This window comes from Malaclemys terrapin, chromosome 20, assembly GCF_027887155.1.
Source record: "Malaclemys terrapin pileata isolate rMalTer1 chromosome 20, rMalTer1.hap1, whole genome shotgun sequence".
Taxonomy (NCBI): Eukaryota; Metazoa; Chordata; order Testudines; family Emydidae; genus Malaclemys; species Malaclemys terrapin.
In genome coordinates, this window is record NC_071524.1 from 13,160,110 (window position 1) to 13,183,490 (window position 23,381).

The 23,381-nt window shown below is 61.3% G+C and overlaps 1 protein-coding gene across 3 annotated transcripts in view; it reads right to left on the bottom strand.

Moving 5' to 3' along the window:
• The window catches only part of EML2 (EMAP like 2), a 42,446-nt gene that overhangs the window by 12,702 nt on the left and 6,363 nt on the right, over nt 1-23,381 (bottom strand). The window contains exons 2-12 of one of the 3 annotated variants that reach the window (XM_054009933.1): nt 17,813-17,995; nt 16,792-16,924; nt 14,656-14,769; nt 10,723-10,751; nt 10,313-10,442; nt 8,861-9,010; nt 8,440-8,509; nt 8,029-8,139; nt 7,182-7,277; nt 6,966-7,100; nt 219-318 (exon numbers count right to left, since the gene is read on the bottom strand). In XM_054009933.1, the coding sequence (XP_053865908.1) occupies nt 219-318; nt 6,966-7,100; nt 7,182-7,277; nt 8,029-8,139; nt 8,440-8,509; nt 8,861-9,010; nt 10,313-10,442; nt 10,723-10,751; nt 14,656-14,769; nt 16,792-16,924; nt 17,813-17,995 (1,251 nt within the window). Of the gene's footprint in view, nt 1-218; nt 319-6,965; nt 7,101-7,181; nt 7,278-8,028; nt 8,140-8,439; nt 8,510-8,860; nt 9,011-10,312; nt 10,443-10,722; nt 10,752-12,156; nt 12,261-14,655; nt 14,770-16,791; nt 16,925-17,812; nt 17,996-23,381 lie in introns of those variants that run through there. The other 2 variants (XM_054009934.1, XM_054009935.1) reach the window with 2 other exon arrangements.

The window sequence follows — 23,381 nt, forward strand, 5'->3', positions numbered from 1 at the left end:
CTCCCCCACCCTTGCAGGGGGAGAGGCAGTTGTAATTTAGGGTCCCCACGGGGTGGTTACAGGGTCACTTGTGCTGCTATGACTCCAGCCCCATCCCTCCCCCCCATCCAAATCCAGATGCTCTTTCTGGTAGCTCCTCCCACCTGTAATTCTCCCTCCCCCAGGCAGCCCCCTGCCCTGGGCAGCTCCCACTGCCCCCCACCCCTCCCGGCGCTGACCTTTGCCCCAGATGTAGAGGTTGCCCCCGGAGTCCCCGGTGACCACGTCCCCATTCTCGGTGAAGGCCACGCACAGCACGTACTTGGGCTTCTCGTGTTTCTGGGGGAGGAGGAGGAAAACGCAGGTGACCCACCCGTAACCGGCCTCTGCGGGCTTGGAACCGAGTCGGAACTGACCAGCAACGGGTGCCAAACCCAGCCCTGATGCACGTCTTGTCTAGTGGGAACCGTATCCCACACGGCAGCCTGGCCGAGCTCGATAAGGGGGCTGTGCTGCCGGTGTAGCTGTCCCTCTAACCAGTGATCTCAGAGAGGAGCAGGAGCGGAATGCCAAGCTGCCCGAGAACACTCTTCGGTGCAAAGCCCAACCTGTCTATCTAGGAAACAGCCTGACCCTTCAAAGCACCTGTCATAAACATACAGCTAAGAGTAGCATAAAATCCTTCCATTGCCTGTAAAGGGGTCAGAAGTTCAAGTTACCTGGTTGGCACCTGACCAAAAGAACCAATGCGGGGAGAAGATACTTTCAAATCTGTGGGGGAAGGTTTTTGTTTTGTGCTCTCTTTGTGTGTTCTCTCCGGGACAGCGAGGAACCAGGGCAGGGAAAATACATCCCCCAAAACCGTACCTGAACTAAAGGCCTCTGAGATTACAAATTGTAAGTAATAGGAAGGAAATGCGTTAGATTATCTTTTGTTTTAGCTTGTGAATTTTCCCTGTGCTAAGAGAGGTTTATCCCTGTTTTTGTCATTTTAAAGTTTTGCCTAGAGGGGAAATCCTCCGTGTTTTGAATCTTTTTGTTACCCTGTAAAGTTATCTTCCATCCTGACTTTACACAGGTGATTCTTTTATCTTTTTTAAAATAAACTTCTTTTAGGAACCTGCTTGTTTTTCAGTGTCCTAAAGACCCAGGGGGGTTGATCTGTGCTCACTTTGTAACCAATTGGGTTAGGATATTATTCTCAAGCCTCCCCAGGAAAGGGGGTGTAGGGGCTTGGGGGGATATTTTGGGGGAGATAGGGATCCAAGTGGCCCTCCCTGAATCTTTGTTTAAATCACTTGGTGGTGGCAGTAGTACTCATCCAAGGACAAGGACGGATTTGTGCCTTGGGGAAGTTTTTAACCTAAGCTGGTAGACATAAGCTTAGGGGGTCTTTCATGCGGGTCCCCACATCTGTACCCCAGAGTTCAGAGTGAGGAGGGAACCCTGACAGCATCCGTATATGAAATGACCTGAATTCTACCTAGAGAATAGGAAGAGCGCTCTTTCCGCATCCACAGAGCGTGATCTAAAATCCCCTTCACTGGTACGAGGTTTAGGAGAAAACCCAGGTAAGGTTACACTTTGATTAACCTGGAAATCCAAAGCTGCCTTCAGAAGGGATGTAGGATGTGGTCTATGCTTTGTCTGGGGAGCGCACCATCAATGCATGCAGAACAAGGAGCAATGGTCTCAAGTTGCAGTGGGGGAGGTTTAGGTTGGATATTAGGAAAAAAAATTTCACTAGGAGGGTGGTGAAGCACTGGAATGGGTTAGCTAAGGAGGTGGTGGAATCTTCATCCTTAGAGGTTTTTAAGGCCCAGCTTGACAAAGCCCTGGCTGGGATGATTTAGTTGGTGTTGGTCCTGCTTGGAGCAGGGGATTGGACTAGATGATCTCCTGAGGTCTCTTTCAACCCAGATATTCTGATTCTATGCAGCTCACTGATTCTCCTGGCGGAAGCAATTGCTCATATAAAGGCTGTCTTGGTAGAAAGATGAAACAGGGAACAACCATAACGGCTCACACGGGGGAGACGTGAGCCGAGTTAATACTCAATTCAGCTTCCACGTAGGGACAGGAGGATAAATATTCAATAAACCTTCTACAACGTCCCTCACCAGCTTGTGTGAGAACATGGATTTACCCTGAAGAGGAATATGGACTGATGCAAAAACTGCTAGATGTACTTTCACAGGAGAAAGATAAAAGGGAGTCTAAGATCAATTGAACATGGGTTGAAACTGGGTCCACATTTCTATTAGCTGCCTGTATAACAAATTTTTCCCATTTAAAGTCATAACTTCTCCTAGTACCGGGTTTCCCAGCACTAATGAGAATTCGCTGGACCTCAATGGAACATAACCTTTCTAGGTCCCTCAAAGTCCTATCGCCCTGGCTGTTAGATGTATGATTTGAGATCTAGGGATAGGACTCTCCTCTCCTGTCGGAGTAGGTCCGCTGACAACTGCAGCATTGTGTATTTGCTGTTGGCTAAGTGGAGTAGCTTGGGGTACCACTATTGTCCCCATCACGCTGCCGCAATCAAGATCATCCAGGCAGAATCCTGTGTCCTTCTCTCTAGAACTTTGGGAACTGGGGGGAGATGCAGACACAAGACCTTTCCCCCAATCTAAGAAGAACTGATTTGCCAATGATTGTCTGTCCAGACCCACTCTTGAGCAAAAACGGGGTCATTTCTGATTGAGTCTGGTGGCAAACAGAGCAATGTCCAGAAATCTCCAATCGTTGAAGATACGCCAAAATACTGAATCCTTTAGCGATCAGAGTACTTAGAGAGGTGATAGTCTCTTGTGGGAAGGATCCTGAAAAGGCACGGGACGCATGAGGAAGGCTGCAAGGAGGAAGTGATTTGAACGGGATGGTATAGCCTTCCCTCACTGTATCTAATGCCATCTGTCCAAGGTGACAGCTGTCCATGCATTGTCAAAACCATAGGTGGGACCTTCTGACTTTGCTTCGAAGCTCTCAACTAACACATCAAACCTGTGTCCTGTTGTTCAATAGGGAAGATGTGACTGAGGAAATCTTTGTTCTCAAAAGGGGTTTGCAGGGTTTCTTTCTGTCTTGGTTCTGAAAAGACATTCACTGTTGACAGTAAGGCTGTCTCCTCTGATTCGGGCAAGAGGAAGATGGTGAGATATGTTGCCTGTGATACATGCACTTGAGTGTAGACATTCTCCTTCTACCAGGAGGTAGAAGTTCTTATCTTCCTGTGGATCAAGTCTCTCTCAGTCTTGCCACTGTCTCATCTGTTTTTGCACCAAATATGCCATCCCCTGCAAAGGGTAAGTCCTTTGTTTTATATCAAACGGGACAGAAGATGAACATAACTAAGGATGTCTTCACAGAGCTACTGCAGATGCCACCGAAGTGGAAGTGGTATCGGAGACACGAAATGATCATGCCCTAAGAACATCTTTGGCCTCGTTTTGGCCCTCCTTAATAGGGGCTGATGTTAATTTCCTCTGCCATTCTGGTAAATGTTCAATAGACTTCTGCTCCCATAACTGAAGCTGACACCGAGCCATTACGGCTTGGTAGCTAGCTATGCGCGTGTTTAAGGATGCAGGAAGAAAATGATTTTTTGCCCAGCGTCTCCAATTTCCCCCCGTCTTTATCCATGGAGGTGGAAAGTTGAAAACCTTGATCTAGACTTTCAAGAGCTGCTGCTATAACCAAAGAGTCGGGCTGAGGATGCACATGCAAACAAGAAAATCCCTCATTGGGGATAGGACATAATTTGTGGCCTTTCCAGAAACTGGTTGGCATGAAGATGGTCTGGGCCAAAGGGACTTTGCCAGTTGCCAGAGCCCTTCTACTACAGGCAAGGAGGCTGTAGCCTTGGCAGTAGGTGTGGGACTCAGTTTCCCTGGGTGTTACTGGTTTAATGAGGTGGTGGGAGAGGGCGTTTGTTGTTACAGAGGGCTGGCGAATGGCCTGGAAAATGGATACCCCAGCGACTGGTGACCTGCTGACCAGGAGGCCCAGCTCCATCCGGTTCTGGCCAGTGGGAGGACAATGGGATGTGAAGAGAGGACCCCAGTGACTTGACCAGCTGGTTCCAGCCAGAGGGGAAACAAAGGACGGATGAGAGGAGAGGCTGGGAGGAGAGGAGACCCAGGCGACCCTGTTTACCTGGGACAGAAGACAAAGGACAGAGGCAGGACTTGGGGGACGGTGGTATTGGCTGCCCAACTGGAAGGAGGGGGTCCTGGGCTGGGAGGAGGGAGCAGCCAGAGCCCACCCGGAGGCTGGACAGACCTAGATGTCCTGTGCTGCGGGAAGCCAGGCCTGAGGCCTGAAGAGTTTCCTATGCTGGGTTCAGATGCTCAATAAACCCTCCTGTGTTACGCTGGCTGAGAGTCACTCCAATCTAGAGATCAGGGTTGCATTATTCCCTCTAGGAGTGGAGGCCCCGGGGGTCCAGAGCGAGTGGACTCCCTGAGGGGGCCCACAGCGAGAGACAGGCGTGCTGAGGGCTCAGAGAGGTGCGGTTCCAGGAGGCAGAGGGGCCTACGGCTTAACCTCCGAGAGAGAATGGATTCCCGAGAAGGGCTGTTGCACTGAAGGGGGCTCCCGCCAGGGACTGCACGGAGCCAAGAGAGAGCACGAGTCCTGTGAGTCCGTGACAGTAGGACCCAGAATATTGAAAACTCCACGGGACGTCTCCTCAAATGCTACTGATGCCATCCTACCAACCAATTCGTCAAACTGAATTGCAGCCTCAGAGGGAGACAATGCTGTCGCTACTCCAACGTTGTCATCAGCTGAGCCCCTCTGAGTCTGGAGTATGACGTCGCATTCAAAGTCACCCCGTGGAGATCCCTCCTGGGAATCCTCTTCCGAGAATACCTCCTGGTCTGGGGTGGGGGGGCTGTGACGAAGTGGGGGATTTTCTTAGCGTTTTGCATGAATACTGTGTGTGTCTGATTCCCCCGTGTGCTGCGTGTTTAACGAGGTGGTGGGAGAGGGTTTGTTGTGGCAAAGGACCAGGTGTGACCTTGCCTAGCAGCCGGGACCTCAGACGATGGCCTGGAGATTGGGGACCCCAGCAACTGCTAACCGGGAGGCCCACCCCAGCTTGGGAGTCAGCTGGTTCTGACCAGTGGGACGACAGTGGGCTGAGGAGAGAGGACCTCGGTGGCCAGTTTCAGCCAATGGGGAAACAAAAGATGGAAGAAGAGGCCCAGGCGGCCTGTTTACCTGGGACCGAAGACAAAGGCAGATGGGGGGGGATGCTCGGCTGGAAGGAGGGGGCTTCTGGACTGGGAACAGAGAGAGCAGCCAGAGCCCATGGAGATGGAGACAGACCCAGTTGGACTGGGCTGAGGGTTGCTAGGCCCCAGGGCCCTGAGAACTTCCTGTGCTAGGTTCAGTCGTTCAATAAATCCTTCTGTTTTACGCTGGCTGAGTGTCACTGCAGGCAGAGAACAGGGTTGCATTATTTCCTCTGGGCGTGGAGGCCCTGGGGGTCCAGAGCACGTGGACTCCGGAGGGGCCCACGGCAGAGACAGGTGTGCTGAGGGCTGTTCCAGGAGGCGGCGGAGCCCAGGGCTTAACCCCCGAGAGTGGGCCCCCAAGAAGTGCTGTCACACTGAAGGGGGTTCCTCCCATACGGAGCTGAGAGAGCCCAAGCCTGTGAGTCTGTGACATGTTCTGTAACTCTGAACCGAATGGCCTAGATCTACAGACTGCTTTCCGGCACCGGAGAGTCCAGCCTTCTAGTCTGGTAAGGGGATAGAGAGGAGGAGTTGGCCAGTGCGACTAGGCCATCCAAGGAGGCACAGGCCAGTCCTGCCAACTTCCCCAGTAGGACACCGGATTGCCGGCGTATTACCTCATGCACGAAAACTTCACTTGGGGAAAGACCATCTCTTTGGCACGAGCACGCAATCTCGTTCCCTGTCTGACAGCGGATCCAATCCTGAAGCCGATAGTGTTGGTGAACGCTGCGATGTAGGGATCCTAACCACAGAACGGAGGAGAAAAGGTCTCTCCCGGCGACCCAGGAAGGGTTCGAGGCAGTGGCGGCAATAACCCCGGAGACCTCTCTCTCGGCACCTCTCGTCTCGGTCTTTTGGCCGGCAGGAAATACAATCTGATTGGATCTGAAGAGGGGTGATGAATTTAAGCCATAACCTTTATCATTGGCTTTGTCCAACCAGATCTGAAAATCTCTCCTGAGTCTTCAGACTTCGGATCTGTGAAATGTGAGTGATCCGAGGAGCTGCTGGAGACAGGCTGCAGACTGGCCTCTCTCTTCTGGGGAACGGAGGGAGACGCTCCGAGGATCCATTGGTCGCTTGTCCAGACCCGGGCCAGTGGGGAATGTACCGAGGTTAAAGCCAGATTTGAGGATGAGCTGGGGCTACAGCCTGGCACCGGAGCCAAGCTCCTGTTTCTGATCCGGAAGGTTTCTTGGGTCCGGACATGGTCAGAGCCGATTCTAGTCTCCTATTCTTAGCCTCAGATCCCTTAGAGCTACTGGGTCCCAACGCGTTAGTGACCGAGGCCTCTTGTCACGCAAGAGCCTGCCGTGTGTTCTGCCTCCCGCTCCTGGCACGAGGAGCGAACGTGCTGCACACCTGACAGCCTGCCGGGAAGTGGTTTTCACGCCAGCATTTCAGGTGCCAGGCGTGGGCGATAGAAGATGGGAAGACCATGGGACATGATGAACGTTTCTTAAACCCTGCTTCTTCGCAGGGACCTGCCTCGCCCAGCTTGGGGCAAACACCCCCAGGCCAGGACCCCCAAGTCCCCATTATCAGGTACTTGACCCCCCCCCCCAAAAAAACCCATTACTAGGACACAGGCCTCAGTACCCCCCGACCTCCAACCTTGAGGGCACAGAAACTGAACGCCCTCACCCCTCACGAGGGCAAAGGCCTCCCAACTCCCTCTGGCGCAGCCCTAGTGGCCCCCCCAATTCGCAGCCCCGGCTCAGCTCCCCCGGGCCCCCTCACCTCGAAGATGCCCTGCCGTTTGCTCAAGCTGCCCTTGTCCAGGCTCCAGAAGTAGAGGTGCGACTTCCCGCAGGTGATGAGCAGCGTCGGCTCCGTGGGGTGGAAGGTGGCGGCCAGGACCGACTCGTTTGAGCACTGCGGGGGAGAGCGAGCGTGAGGGGGGGGGCGGGTGCCAGGGGAACGTGGGGGGAGATCTCGGGGGGGGGGGGAAGTTACCTTGACATCAGCGATTTTCTGCTCCTTCTGCCAGTCCCACACAGACAGCACATGCTCGTTGGACTCATCGACGGCACACAGCAGCCCCCCGCCGTTCTGCGGAGAGGTGGGGGGCTCAGGTGGGGGTCACCCCCCACTGTACAGATGCCCTCTGCCTGCTGACCCCCCCACTGTGCACATAGCCCCCCCATGCCCTGTGCCCCCCCACCCTAAGCCCTCTGACCCCTCAACGCTCCCTCCATTCTACTGTCCCAGCCACTCCCAGCCTTCAGACCCAGCCCCCTTCCCTGCTGGGGGGGGGGGGGGGGGAAAGAATGCAGTTGGATCATTGGCTCCCTTTTCAAGGGTGGGAAGGGCTGGCTCAGTAGGGCGGGGGAATCCCCCCCCCCATCTAGTGCAAGGCAGTTGCCCCTTGTGTCCCCCCAGGACCCTGCAACCAGGAGACTCACCCAGGCGAGCACCAGCTCCCCCCCCACCAGGACTGAGAGACAGAAGGGAGCCCCCGCCCCCCACTCCTTGCACCCTAGAACCCCCCAGCCCAACAGACTCCTCCTGCACCCCCAGAACCGCTAGCCCCATGCATCCCCTGTAGCGCAATGCAGTCCCTTGCACCCCAAGACAGGGGGCAGAGGGAAAGGGACCGCCAGATGGGGCAGGCCATGGGGAGGGGCCTGCGAGGGGGGAGTGGTGAAGGGGCCAAAGAGAAGGGTCAGGGGAGGTGGAGGGGGAGGTGAGAGGGCACAGCTGAGGTGATGGGGCAGATAATAGGTGAGGGGGCGGGGCCAGGTAACTGGCAAAGGAGGCGGGGCCAGGTCACCGGCGAAGGGGGCGGGGCCAGGTCACTTACGGACTTTGAGAATCCCACGCAGCTCACGGCTCGGTCGAAGGCCCCCAGGCCCAGCACGTGCAGCGTGTTCAGGCTGACCGAGTCCCAGACCCGCACGTGGGGCAGTAGCGGCTGCAGGAGAAGCCGGGGTGGGGGAGACCATCAGCCTGGCCCAGCCCCCGCACTGCTCACTGGGGGCGGGATCAAATCCTCCCAGCAGCCGCTGGGCCCGGGGAGACACCCCCGGGAGACCCCTCCCCCCATCCAGCCCCCTCCCCCACAGCCCAGAGAGCCTGAGGTCTCTCCCTTTGCTATTGCCACCTCCATAACCCCACACCCAGGGACTGGCATTTTCCTGGCACGACCCCCCCCCTCCCCATAGGCATCTGCCCTGTCCCCATTGCAGACCCATGGTGCCCCCCATCTCCTCACCTTGCCGTCCTTGGATGTCCCGGCCACCTGCCCGGTTGCTATGGTGACCATGTCGGGGTGCACAGCCAGGCTAAGGAGAGAGAGGAGCAAGTTCAGGCCCCACAAGTGACACGAACTGCTGGATCTCAGCTCTCCATGGGCGCTGGGGCAGCTCTCCCTCCCCCGCCATCCAACCCACTTTGGGGCAAGACGAATGGGGGGGGGGGGCAGGGACTGAAGTTCTGTCCTCCCCTTCCCCTTCATTTGCTACCCCTAATGCCCTGGGGGGCTGCTTGGGGGTGGGACACGGGGCCTTTCCCCTCTAGGGGGCGCTGGTTCTGATCCAGGACAGAGCCATCTGCTGCCTGTGACACCTCCCCCCAGCAGCACATCCCCACACCGGGGCCCTCCAAGGAATGGCTCACCGGGGGCCCCCCCTCACCACTTAATGTCGTCGTTGTGGCCCAGGTAGTGGCGCTGCCGCTGCTCCTCCACGCTGTACAGCACGGCCACGGCTGCCACGAAATAGACGATCTCCCCCGTGGGCAGCAGGAAGAGGTTGGCCCGGCAGTCGCGGCCCCGGTACCCGTAGCTGGGGCGACAGGTCAAGGAAAAGAGGGGGAGGTGGCTCCCCATCCCCCCTGCCCACCCTGCACCGTTGGGATCTTCAGACTGCGGCCAATAACCCTGCAGCCCCCTCAACTACATGAGAGGAAGAAACTGAGGCACCAAGTGATGCCCCTTCCCAGTCACCCAGGAGTCCTGGCTCCCAGCCCCCTGCTCTAACCACTAGCCCCCACTCCCCTCCCAGAACCAGGAGTCCTGGCTCCCAGCCCCCTGCTCTAACCACTAGCCCCCACTCCCCTCCCAGAACCAGGAGTCCTGGCTCCCAGCCCCCCTGCTCTAACCACTAGCCCCCACTCCCCTCCCAGAACCAGGAGTCCTGGCTCCCAGCCCCCCTGCTCTAACCACTAGCCCCCACTCCCCTCCCAGAACCAGGAGTCCTGGCTCCCAGCCCCCCTGCTCTAACCACTAGCCCCCACTCCCCTCCCAGAACCAGGAGTCCTGGCTCCCAGCCCCCCTGCTCTAACCACTAGCCCCCACTCCCCTCCCAGAACCAGGAGTCCTGGCTCCCAGCCCCCCTGCTCTAACCACTAGCCCCCACTCCCCTCCCAGAACCAGGAGTCCTGGCTCCCAGCCCCCTGCTCTAACCACTAGCCCCCACTCCCCTCCCAGAACCAGGAGTCCTGGCTCCCAGCCCCCCTGCTCTAACCACTAGCCCCCACTCCCCTCCCAGAACCAGGAGTCCTGGCTCCCAGCCCCCCTGCTCTAACCACTAGCCCCCACTCCCCTCCCAGAACCAGGAGTCCTGGCTCCCAGCCCCCCTGCTCTAACCACTAGCCCCCACTCCCCTCCCAGAACCAGGAGTCCTGGCTCCCAGCCCCCTGCTCTAACCACTAGCCCCCACTCCCCTCCCAGAACCAGGGATAGAACCAGGAGTCCTGGCTCCCAGCCCCCCACTCTAACCACTAGCCCCCATTCCCCTCCCAGAGCCAGAGATAGAACCCAGGAGTCCTGGCTCCCAGTCCAGTGCCAATTGTTAAACTCTGTTTGCCGCCCCGGGCTATCCGGCAGGCATCACAAAGTGCGTGGCCTCTAGTTATACTGGTGTAACCAGTCAAACATTTCTGTATAAACAGGGCTCTAGGGATCACAAAAGTTTTGCTTAAAAAATGTCATTTCAAACTTGTGGTTGTTCAGCCCGCCCGCCCCCGTGGAGCCAGCCATGGGGCCCAATCCACCCATCCGTAGTGGGGGGGGGAGGGCGGGCACCACCAGAGGCACTGGCTGGCAGCCCCCAAGCCGCGGGCCAGGGCTCGCAAGCGGCGGATACACCCAGTCCAGCTTCAGCTTCTTGGGTGGCAGCTCCAGCTTGGTGTCCAGGCTGTAGGTGGCGACGAGGGCATCGGGGACATACATGGGGACGGGACGGCCCCGCAGGAACATCTTCACGTAGCCATCCTCTGTGTAAGGACAGGGCTGGTTGGGGCGTGGGGGGCGGGGAGGGAGCCACTGCCCCTGCCCCCCGGCACTCCCTGGCTCAGATCTACCTGCCTCCCACGTCCTGCAGCCAGCCCCCTGCGCACTGCTCCCCACCATCCCACACAATCCAGGGCACAATCTCCTCCCCACACCTGTTCATCAGGGGCCTCCCCATCCTGCCCCCTCCCAGCTGCCCCATAATTCCCCCCCCCGCCTCCCCCTGCCCAGCCCTTTCCCAGCGTGCACGGGGCACCCACTCACCAGCGCTGAAGGTGGCCTCCTTGGGTTTGCTGCAGGCGAGAACCGGAGATATTACATCCAGGGACCCTGACTAGCACGCCATGACACCACCTCCTCCCCCCACCAGCAGGGAGCGGCATCCCCACCCCCACCCCAGCGTGGGCCATGTCCTCTGCACTCGGGGCCAGCAGAGCTGGGGATCCAGACCCCCCAAAACACCCACGGCCACCTCCCTCAGGCCTCTGATGGCCAATGCAAGAGTGTGGGGGGCACCCTCTTACTAGGGGGCTCAACTAGCTTGTCCCAGAGATCCCTCCCCCGCCCCACAGACGCGCCCATCCCCCCTGTGGCCAGGATGGAAACTCCCAGCAGAGAAGGGGTTAAGGCTCCGGGCACAGGGCGGTTCTGCCCATCTGCCGCAGCTTTTATCTTTTATCTTCCCTGGCCAGCCCCACAACTCTTCCCCACTGGGCTAGCCTGCCCCTCCCCCCTTCCCCAGCCAGCCCCACAACTCTTCCCCCACTGCGCCAGCCTGCCCCTCCCCCCTTCCCCAGCCAGCCCCACAACTCTTCCCCCACTGCGCCAGCCTGCCCCACAACCCTTTCTCACTGCTCCAGCCTGCCCCTCCCCCAGCCAGCCCCACAACTCTTCCCCCACTGCGCTAGCCTGCCCCTCCCCCCTTTCCAGGCAGCCCCACAACTCCTCCCCACTGTGCCAGCCAGCCCCACAACTCTTCCCCCACTGCGCCAGCCAGCCCCTTCCCCAGCCAGCCCCACAACTCTTCCCCCACTGCGCCAGCCTGTCCCTCCCCCAGCCAGCCCCACAACTCTTCCCCCACTGCGCCAACCAGCCCAGCCCCTCCCATCCCCCTGGCACCTTCCAGCCCCACTGCCCTCCCCCGCCCTGTTGCACCACCTGCCCCATCCCCATTACACTAGCCTGTGTCATTGCCCCTCTTCTGCCCCACCAGCCTGCCCCCAAGATCCTGACTGTGCCAGCCAGCCCCATAGCCCCTCCCCCACTGCAGCCAACTGCCCCACATCATCAACTCCCCCCCTGCACCAGCCTGCCCCACGACCCCTCCCCCACCCACCAGTCTATCCCATCAGCCTGTCCTCCCCACTGATCCCCATTGCACCAGCCGGCCCCACCACCTGCCCTTCCCTGCTGCACCAGCTTGCCCTGCTCTCTCAGCCAGGCCCCCCCCCCACCTGCCCCACTTCCCCTGGGCACCCTGCACCGCTCCCGACCCCGGCAGTCTCTGGAGAGGCGCATTGGGGCCAGACCCCGCTGCACCCCGGGGGGGGGGGGACAGGAGGCTGAACTCCAACGATGGGGGGACGTGGCTCCCTACAGGCTGCAGCGGCGCCCCCGGGGGGGGGAAAGGGCGGGCCCGGGGCCCCATCAAGGAAGCGCGGGCAGGCGGGGGGAGAGGTGGGGGTGCGGGGGGGTTACCTGGGGCTGGCCCCGGCCCCTGCCCTTCGCATGGTGCCGGCTGCGCTGTGCTGGGGTCCCGGGCTGCGGGGCGGAGCTGCGGGCCCGGCGCTTCCCGGACGGGCCGAGTCCGGCTCCACCCCCGGGAGGCTGGACGGGAGCCCCGGCGCGGTCCCTCCTCCCGGCCCGGCTGCAGGGCGGAACGAGACCTCCCGCCCCAGCGCCGGGACCCGAGTCCCCCCAGCACCCGCCCCAGCACCCGGGTCCCCAAGTCCCCCCAGTACCAGCCCCCCCACCCCCAACACCCGGGTCCCATCCAAATCCGTCCTCTCCAGCGCCTGGCCTTCCAGTCCCCCCCTCCCCAGTACCAGGGCCCCGAGTTCCCCCAGTACCTGGCCTCCCAGAGTCCCAGTCCCCCCTCGTCCCCCAGCACCCCCAGCGCCTGGGTCCCCCCCAGTTCCTGGATCCTGCACTCCCCTGCAGCACCTGGACCCCAAGTCCTCCCCCAGCCCGCAGGTCCCCCCCAATCCCCTGGTCACCCCCAGTGCTCGGCCTCCCAGTCCCTCAGTCCTCCCCAGTGCCCGGATCCTAAGTCACCACCAGCACCCAACCCCCCCCTCCACACACCTCTCCCCCCCACTTCCAGTGCCCAGATCCAGAATCAGCCCCAGCCCCTCACAACCCCAGTACACCAGTGCCTGGCCCCTCACAACCCCAGTGCCCCAGCACCTGGCCCCTGACTCACCACCAGTCCTGGACCCCCATGCCTGGACTTAGTCACCCCCAGTGCCAGCCCCCCCCACATGAAGTCACCCCCAGCCTCCAGTGCCAGCCCTCCAGTGCTGGACCCCCATGTCCTGAATCACCCCCAGTTTTCAGATCCTCTGCTTCCTGTGTCACCCCAGGCCTCCCCCCCGTGCCCGATCCCCATGCTCCAGGTCACCCCCAGTGCCAGCCCCCCAGTGCCAGCCTGAGTCACCCCAAGTGCTAGCCCTCTAATGCCAGGGATTCTGCTCCCCAAGGAATCCCGACCCCCTCCCAAACATGCACCCCTGCCCCTCCCATAGTGCCGGCCTGCCCACACTGCCAGTCACCCCCAGACCCTCCCTACTTCTCTGGACACTCCTAGCAGCAACCCCCCAGTGCTGGGCCCCACCTTCCTGTCCCTCCTGTAGTGCCAGGTCCCCAGGCCCCCAGCCACACAGTGTCAGGCCCCCCACACCCATGAGTCACCCCCAGGCCCTCAGACATCCCTAGGGCCAACCCCCCAGTGCCAAGTCTTCCTGGCTCACCCTCAGCCCCCCATCCCTGAATCACTCCTCCCAGAAACCCTCCAATGCTAGGTCCCCAGCACCTTCAGATACCCCTTCTAGACACCTCCGGTGCTGGACCACCCAACTCCCAGGGCCCCCAGCTCCCCTCAGTCTTAAGTCACCCAAGGACTGGACCCCCAACCCACTGAGCACCCTTAGGCCTCTCCTAACCCCCACAAAGGGCCCCTGCCACCATGCCTCCAACTCCCCCAGAGTCACACTGGGGCCTGAACCCCAACGCTCCCCAGCATCCTGACCCTCCCCAGAGCCACCTCAATGCTGAGCTCCCCCAGTCTGGTGCTGGGGCCTGGTACCCCACCTGCACAGTATGCCCTGCACCTGCCCCCCAACACGAACACCAGAGCCAACCTGGCACTGGGTCCCAGCCGCCCCCCTGGACTGCCCCAGCTCGGGGGGCTTCACAGCGTCCCGGGAGCGGTTTCTCTCAACCCCGTCTGGCTGGGTTGCCCCAGGGCCCATCCCTCTGAGCCTGGCCCACCCCAGTATCCCGAGCTCAGGCGGGGCCTGGCTCCCAACCCCAGTTCCACCCTAGAGCCTGGCTCCGAGCCGCGGGCCTGGCCTGGGGCTCTCCCTCTCCGACCGCTCACAGCCCTGCTGGAGGGCCTGGGTGCCACTTGGTGACTGGCTGGCTGCCCACCCTGTACTGGAGCCTGTCCCAGTGCAGCCTGGCCTGCCCAGCGCCCCATCCCAGCCCCACCGGGGGGCTCTGGGAGACAGGCCTGACTGAACTACCCACTTGCCACTGAACCGCTTCCAGGGACAGGCTAGTGCCCTCTGGGAGCCCTAGGAAGGGGCAGGGGGCCCTGCAACAGGATGGGGGGGCCTGTCCCCAAAGGGTCTCTCTGGGCATCAGGGCTAGTGCAGAGCGGCTTGGCGCCCTCTAGTGGCCGCAATCCGTGTCTGGCCACTCTGGGGCCCGATCCTGTAGCTCCGGCGCAGGGCCTCAAGCCGTCAGATCCTGAGGTCGCAGGTTTGGTCCCCGCCGCATGGTCCAGCAGCGCCGGCGGTTCCTTGGGCGCAGCGCCATGGCACAGCCAGGTCCTAGCGCGGCCAGGAGGAAGCCCAGCCGGCACTGCCGCCAATAGCAAGGAGGACGCAGGGCTCAGAGCACGGGTAGGAGCCTGGTGGAGGGGGGGTGCAGCCGGGGGCAGGGGTGCAGGAGAAGGGTGGGGTCTGAGACACGTACCCTTCGCGCTGCCCACTGCAGGAGCTGCTGGACGAGGTGGTGCGGCTCCTCTGCTCTCTGAAACAGTCGCGTCTGAGCGCGGCCGGCCGCTCCAGGGAGGGGCACCTGTGCCCGCTGCAGGAGAGAGAGCATCAGCCAGCCAGAAGGGGGCCAGCCAGGGGGTGGGGGGCAGCCAGCCAGACAGCAGGGGGCACAGGACATGAGCGTGCAAGAGGCACGGTGTGGGGGAGCGAGTGGAAGAGGAGGGGTGAGGGATGGGCTGAGTACCGGGATGGGGCCGGAGCCCCGTGTCATTGCTGGGGGGCTGCACAGAGGGTCAAGCTGGGCATTTAATTTCCCAGTGCACCACTCCCCTGCCCCCCCATTACATCTGTGAAGGCGCCGCCCCGTCTGTGTGTGACCGGGCAGCAGGGTCCATGGTGAGACACCCCCCCCCAGGAGCAACCGGCCGCGGTGGAGGAGCAGTGGGTACAGCAGGAGAGCAGGCGGCACGAAGCAGGACGTGAGCCCGAGGCTGCTGGCCCCAGGGGGTGCGACGGAAGCCATGCCACAGCGACAGGGGGCCTGGGCACGTCAGCGCTGACAGACGGAGACACCCCCCCTCCCCAGCTACACACGACCCCGGAGCCCACACAGCAACCTCCCCCCCCCCAACACGGGCCGGACACACGGACACACAGACAGCCCCAGCCCAGGTCCCCAGACACACACTGCAGAGATACAGACCCTCCAAAGCTGCTACAGCCCCCCCATGCACTGTACGTATACAGGCACCCAGCACCCCCTGCGCCTGCCTGGGTCCCAGCTACACCCCAGCGTCCAACACGTGCACCCCCGCTCGGCAGCCCTTTGTGAGTGAAGAGCCCCCAAGCAGCCGGCTGGCGCCAGGCGGCATTAACCCCTGGAGTACCGGGCGCTGGGTAGCGGGGACGGGGAAGCCGGTGAAACCTAATTTCCCTCCCACCTGGGGCTGGGGCTGAGCCGGAGAGCACGGGGAAACGCAGGCCCAGCCAGGGTCACACAGGATCTGGCCCCCCCGGCCCCCAGGGACTCGCACGCCGGCTGTGCTGGGAGAGACTAGAGCAGCAGGAGCAGATGTTGCTGTGGAGGATTTGGGGCCCAATCCTGCCCCCACCAACTTGGCGGTGGGGCGGATCGGTGCTGCTCACCCCAGTGGGAGCAGGACAGGATGCCAGCTGGGGTTGTCGCCCCCCGCTTGCTGCAGCACCGCTCACGGGCCTGGGCGCCTGGAGCTGCTCAGTCGGTTCTAGGCCCGTTAGCGGCTGGCCCAGCCCTGCTGCTGCCGCTCCCAGGGGAGCGATGCAGGATGGGTCTGGAGAGACGGGGAGACCTGCCAACAGCATCTTCCCCCCACAGCCGTTGGGTGCTCCCAGTGTCTGAGCCCTCATCTGCCCAGCCAAACCCCAGCACCTATACTGCAGCCCCCAGCCCCGCCCACTGGGCCACGCTGCAGCCCCCAGCCCCGCCCACTGGGCCATGCTGTAACCCCCTACCCCTGACCACTGGGCCACGCTGCAGCCCCCAGCCCCACCTACTGGGCCACGCTGCAGCCCCCAGCTCCACCCACTGGCCACGCTGCAGCCCCCTACCGCCGCTCACTGGGCCACGCTGCAGCCCCCTACCCCTGACCACTGGGCCATGCTGCAGCTCCAAGCCCCGCCCACTGGGCCATGCGCAGCCCCTAGCCCCACACACTGGGCCATGCTGCAGCCCCTAGCCCCGCCCACTGCACCACACTGCAGCTCCTAGCCCCGCCCACCACACCATGCTGCAGCCCCTAGCCCCGCCCACTGTGCCACGCTGCAGCCCCTAGCCCCGCCCACTGTGCCACGCTGCAGCCCCCTAGCCCCGCCCACTGGGTCACATGGCAGCTCCTAAACCCTGCCCCATGTTGTACCACAGCCCTGTAGCACTGCCCACTGGTCCATACTCGAGCCCCTAGCCCTGCCCCTAGCCCCCATCTCTGAGGCTGTACTACAGCTCCCCCTTCCCCAGCTGCCCAGTGTCCCAAGGGGCCTCCCAGTCAAGGAGGGGAGCGTGACCTCCGCCCCAGCAGCCATCCTGCGTCTCAGCCCCCCACCCTCCAGCGCAGGGTGGGCTGGGCCCAGCGCCTACCTTCTCGCGGCACCGTGGGCCGGCTCTCTCTTGGGGGACGACGGGGAGGTGGAGTAGCCCCCGGATCTCTTCTGCGGCAGGATCCCGTTGCTGAGGGTGGGCTTGGAGGGCAGCCCCTTCAGCAGCTGGCACACTGCGGGGGTGGGGAGACAGAGTGGGGGGTGGGGGGGTCACTGCTCAGAGCCCCAGCCCCCGCCGGCCCCCCCACTGCCGGGGAGCTCTTTCCGCAGCCTCCGTTGTTCCCAATGGCGGAGGGGTGGGAAGGGACCCTCAGGAGGTGGCTGGCTCAGCCCCACAGGCTGTGATGGGAGACACTTGGCTGGGCTCACCCGACAGCCCCCCCCCCCCCTCTGCCGGCATGGCCTCAGCCCCAGGGTGCTGGGTGTGGGGAGCGAGGGCAGCACAAGGAGCCCTTACCTCCTTCTACAGCAGGAGGGGTCCAGGCTGAGACCTCGGGAGCGGGGGGCTACCACCAGCTGTGGGTCTGTCAGAGCCGCCCTCAGGGTCTGCCTGTGGATCTGAGGTGTGAGGGAGGGCACACACCTTTGCCCAGGCCCCAGGGGGCTCCGTGGGGCTCAGCCCTTCCCCTCACTCCTCAAGGCGGGGCTCGGCCCCTCCCTCCAGGCGCCGGGGTAACCACCCAGCCCTCCTGGCTCTGCCCTGGCATCGAGGACGGCTCCTTTCAGAGCTGCTGATGGGGAAGGGGGCCGCTGCATAGGTGGCAGGATGGGCCCTGGGCCTGCAGTGCTGTGTGGGCAGGCGGCTCGCCTGGCCTGACCCAGCCCCCTTGGGGCTCTCAGTCTGAGCCGAACATGTGGGGCAGCTGAGCCGGTGCAGGGGCTGCCGGATGTTCCCCACGTCAGGGATAGCTTCAAATGGGGACGAGGGTGCTGATCCTGCTTGGAACAGGCTCGGTGAAGCAGGTGACTGGATCCAAGGGAAGCGAGAGGAGCTCTCTGGGAAGAGAGCACCCAGGGTGTGGGCTGAGCGGCCCAGAGGGAGGAGCTCTGGAGCCCGGTACCTTTTGTGGGCCCCTTCCTCTGCAGGCTGAGTCCGGTCTCTTCACAGGCATTCAAGCGCCGCAACACGTCAGCCAGCGCCGCCTTCAGCACCTGGATCTCGTCTTCCTGCAGCTGCAGCCGCTGCTCCAGGTACGAGATGCGGTCGTCCACCTCCATCCCGCTGGTGCCTGACAGGTTATCATCTGGGGGGGGGGGCAAGCAGAGGGACCGATGAGCCTCTGCCCTGGGATCTGGGCCCCTCCTGCTCCCCCCAACAGAAACGCCCCCCTGGGATCCCCACCCACAGCATAACGTGGTCATCAATGCCCTGGAAGCGGGGGTGGAGGGAGGAGCTCAGACTCTCAGCTGATGCGAGAGTGAGAGGAGCTGCTGGCTCAGAGGTGGGGCCCAGGAGCCCAAGCTGTGCCCCAGCCTGTCGCACGGGCCTGGTAAAACATGACACAGGCTGGACACAAGGGAGCCCTGCGGCCCGGGGAGGGGCACTGAGCTGCCAGTGGGGTCTCTGATCCCAGCTCCTCATATTCTGTGCACTGCCTCACCCTTATTAACTGGGCCCCCCGGCCCCCACCTCCCCACCCGGCCTTAGTGCAGGCAGCGACCCCTCCCGCACAGCCAAGGTAAGCGAGAGGATAGCCAGGGTCGCAGCAGGCAGAGCTGGGAACAGACCCCGAATTCAACAGGCCGAAGTCTCCGCTGTTTTGCTTCGCAGAAAAGACCATGCAAAGCTGTGCTGGTGTAACCCCCGCTAACACGGTTCCTGAGGCTGCGCCGGCCTCCGCGCTAACCGGCATCGTCCTAGTGGGAGGGGTAGACGCTCAGGCTTTCAGGTACAGAGAGCCCATGTCCAACCCCCTGCAGATAATCCAGACAGGCATTGTTACACTTGGCTGTGCTGTCTCTAACCACTAGACCTCACACTCCTTCCAGAGCCAGGGGTAGAACCCAGAAGTCCTGACTCCCAGCCCCCTGCTGTAACCACCAGACCCCATTCCCCTCCCAGAGCCAGACAAAGAACCCAGGAGTCCTGACTCCCAGCCAGCCCCACTCTAACCGCTAGACTATATTCTGCCCCCAGTGCCAGGAACAGAACCCAGGAGTCCTGCCACCCAACACTGCAGTGTTAGTGCACAAACAGGTGGATAAATGGGGAGTGACAGGCATGCTGGCCCTCCCTCTCTGGGCTGCCCCTCTGAAGGCTGGGAAGATTTAGTTGATTTAGTTGGGAATTGGTCCTGCTTTGAGCAGGGGTTTGGACTAGATGACCTCCTGAGGGCCCTTCCAACCCTGATACTCTATGATTCTAGGGCTGACAGCTGGCTGGCTGCTTCTAGAGCTGAGAACAAAGTGGTCTAGCTGTGGGTCAGGGGTTCAAGTCTGCACGATGCCCCAGGCTGGAGCAAAATGCCTCAGAGCCGGCGGGAGGGGCCTGGACTTGCTGATGCCCCGACCGCGGATGCAGGCTGCCCTGTGTTGGTTTAGTTGGTGCTGACAGTGTTCGGCTAACGGGAGCCAGCCCTTTGCCAGGGGGCTGGGCGTGCCCAAGGATCCTATGCCGCCTCCCAGCGATGCCGCCGTGAGGCGCCCTGGGAAGGGCAGCACGGGATTTCCTAGCTGCACTTCCGCAGAGGGCAGCCTCCTTCCCCGAGGTGGCCTGTTAGCGCCCCGGGACTGGCTGCCACAAGGCAGCGCTGATGAGCCACAGAGCCTTTCGCCCGCAGTGCCCTAGGGGTGGGTCCAGCCCAGCTGCGCAGGGACTGAAGGCTGCTAATGGGGGAAGCTCTGGGTGAGATGAGTTTGGGGGGGGTCTCAGCTCCAGTTCCACATCACATGATTACAATTCTGCAGAGAAGCTGAGAGCTGCCGGGGCCATGGGGAGTGACCTGCCTCTGTCATGCCCAGAGGACTGCCCCCGATCCCCCCCAGAACAGGGGTGCTGGCAGGGCTGGGGGAGGGGGAAGCTCACCCAGCTGCTGCCCTGTGGCTAGACAGAGGGGTTCACTCTCAAGGCGATGCCCTTCACTGACACTCGCCTTTACAGTTATATGTAAATTAGATCATTACATAATTGGCACAGGCACCCCAAACGTTGCAGCTCTGGGGATCTGGGCAGCGGGGGAGGTGTTGGAAAGGAGCGTGCACGGGGGTGCAGCCCCTCAACTCGGCCCCAGGGAGACCCCAGCTGAGATGGGGGAATCTGTCTTGATCGGCAAACGCGGCATGCCTGTGAAGGGAGTGAACCCCATGGGGGGAGAGGGAGGCATGGAAGGGGGGACTGGAGGGAAGAGGTTGGCAGGGGAAATCGAGGCTGCATGAGATGGATCCAGCGGGGGCATTGTCCCCCAGCCCCGAGGAGGGAAGGGCTAGAGCTGGGGGAACGGACAACCAGAGAGCGCAGAGTCCTGGGGATTGGGCTGGAGGGGCTGACCCTGTCCCCGGGGATGGAGGGGGTGATTCTGCCCTGGGGGATGGAGGGGCTGATCCTGTCCCCGGGGATGGAGGGGGCGATTCTGCCCCAGGGGATGGAGGGGGCGATCCTGCCCTGGGTGGTGATGGAGGGAGCGATTCTGCTCTGGGGGAGAGGAGGCAATGTTCGGGCCCTGGGGGATGCAGGGGATGAGCCTGCCCCAGGGGGAGTGGAGGGGTGCTCTTGCCCGGGCCTGTGGGGCGGCGGTGGTGGAAGGGGTGAACCGGTCTGAAATGAACGAGATGAAATTCAATACAGACAAGTGCCAAGCACTTCCCTTAGGAAGGAAAACTCCAACGCCCAAGGACAGAGTGGGGCCTGGCTGGGTGGGTGGCAGAGCTGCTGGACAGGCTCGGCTTCTAGTGGATCACAACGTAAATATGAGCCAACAATGGCATGCAGCTGCAGACAGGGCCATCTCACTCTGGGTGTGCTGCTAGGAGTGCAGGTAAGACATGGAAGGTACAGGTAGTCCTCGACTTTACGACGTTCAAGTTATGACGAATGGCACTTACAACGCTTCTACAGTGACACCCTGATTCGACTTATGACGATAGGTTTCGAGTTTACGACACTCGGTCCTGCAATGGAGTCCGACGTTCCGACTTATAGAATCATAGAAGATTAGGGTTGGAAGAGACCTCAGGAGGTCATCTAGTCCAACCCCTGCTCAAAGCAGGACCAACAGCAGGTAAATCATCCCACCCAGGGCTTTGTCAAGCTGGGCCTTAAAAACCTCTAAGGATGGAGATTCCACCACCTCCCTAGGTAACCCATTCCAGTGCTTCACCACCCTCCTAGTGAAATAGTGTTTCCTGATATCCAACCTAGACCTCCCCCACGGCAACTTGAGACCATTGCTCCTTGTTCTGTCATCTGCCACCACTGAGAACAGCCGAGCTCCATCCTCTTTGGAAACCCCCTTCAGATAGTTGAAGGCTGCTATCAAATCCCCCCTCACTCTTCTTTTCTGCAGACTAAATAACCCCAGTTCTCTCGGCCTCTCCTCATAAATCATGTGCCCCAGCCAGGGCCGGCTCTAGGATTTTTGCTGCCCCAAGCAAAAAAAATGTTGGCCGCCCCCCCTTTTTTTTCGTGCCCCCCTGCCCCCGGCCCCGCCCCAACTCCATCCCTTCCGAACCCCTTCCCCAAATCCCCAGCCCTGCCTCCTTCCCCGGTGTGCCGCATTTCCCCCCCCCCCCGATTGCTTCCTGTGGGCCCCCCGTGACCTCCCGCCCTAGCTCACCTCCGCTCTACCTGCTCCCTGGGCGTGCTGCCGCTCCACTTCTCCCCCTCCCTCTCAGGCGAGGGAGGGCGGAGAAGTGGAGCAGTGGCACGTTCAGGGGAGCAGGTGGAGCGGAGGTGAGGTAGGGTGGGGTGGCGCAGGAAGTAACGGGGGGGGGGTAGAGGAACCGCTCCCCGCTCCAGCTCACCTCCGCTCCACCACCACCACCTCCCCCAAGCGCCTGCCACTCGGCTTCTCCTCCCTCCCAGCCTTGCTGCGTGAAATAGCGGTTTCGCGCGTGGTAAGCCTGGGAGGGAGGGGGGAGAAGCGGAGCGGCGGCGGCACGCTCAGGGGAGCAGGCAGAGGCAAGCTGGGGCGGCGGGGGCACTTTTTCCCCATGCCCCGGAGTCGGCGCCTATGATGGCCAGCACCAGAATGCTGCCCCAAGAAATGTGCCGCCCCAAGCACCTGCTTGTTTTGCTGGTGCCTGGAGCCGGCCCTGGCCCCAGCCACCTAATCATTTTCTTTGCCCTCCTCTGGACTCTCTCCAATTTGTCCACATCCCTTCTGTAGTGGGGGGACCAAAACTGGACGCAATACTCCAGGTGTGGCCTCACCAGTGCCGAATAGAGGGGAATAATCACTTCCCTTGATCGGCTGGCAATGCTCCTACTAATACAGCCCAATGTGCCGTTGGCCTTCTTGGCAACAAGGGCACACTGCTGACTCATATCCAACTTCTCGTCCACTGTAATCCCCAGGTCCTTTTCTACAGAACTGCTGCTTAGACAATCGGTCCCCAGCCTGTAGCGGTTCATGGGAGTCTTCCGTCCTAAGTGCAGGACTCTGCACTTGTCCTTGTTGAACCCCATCAGATTTCTTTTGGCCCAATCCTCCAATTTGTCTAGGTCACTCTGGACCCTATCCCTACCCTCCAGCGTATCTACCTCTCCCCCCAGCTTAGTGTCATCTGCGAACTTGCTGAGGGTGCAATCCATCCCATCATCCACATCATAGATAAAGATGTTGAACAAAACCGGCCCCAGGACCGACCCCTGGGACACTCCGCTTGAAACCGGCTGCCAACTAGACATCAAGCCATTGATCACTACCCGTTGAGCCCGACAATCTAGCCAGCTTTCTAGCCACCTTATAGTCCATTCATCCAACCTAACTTGCTGGCAAGAATACTGTGGGAGACCGTAGCAAAAGCTTTGCTAAAGTCAAGATATATCACATCCACTGCTTTCCCCCTGTCCACAGAACCAGTTATCTCATCATAGAAGGCAATCAGGTTGGTCAGGCATGACTTGCCCTTGGTGAATCCAAGACTTACGATGCAATTGTAAGGAACCAATTGTGCTGTAAGCCCGAGGACTGCCCGTAATTGTCCCTTGGGAGGGCTCAGCTGGAGGGCTGGGCCCAGCTCTGGGCGCTGCCCTTTAGGGCTGTTATAGAGCGGATGAGGATTGATTGTTCGCCATGCCCACCGAAGGGGGCTTTTACGCTGCAGCAGGGGGGCTCTACGGTAGAGATTAGCACAAACGCTCAGGGGAGTTCATCTCTGGCTCGGACCCCGAGGGAGGCGGGGGGATCCCTGTCACTGGAGGTTTTTAAGACCAGTTCGCACTGACCCCTGCCAGGGCTGGTCTAGGGTGACTTGCTCCAGGGGGCTGGTGATCTCTGGAGGGCCCTTCCAGCCCCACATTTCTATGATTCTGTCCTGCCCCAAGGCCTGGGGCAGAGGAGCTAATGGTCGGTCCGGGCACAGACCCCTACCAGCTGCTCCCCCTCCTGGGGGCCCAGCATTCTGCTATGAGCCCATCAGCGGGTGCGGCCAGGTCCCAGCAGTTCCCCGTGGCTGGAGCAGCAGCAGGAC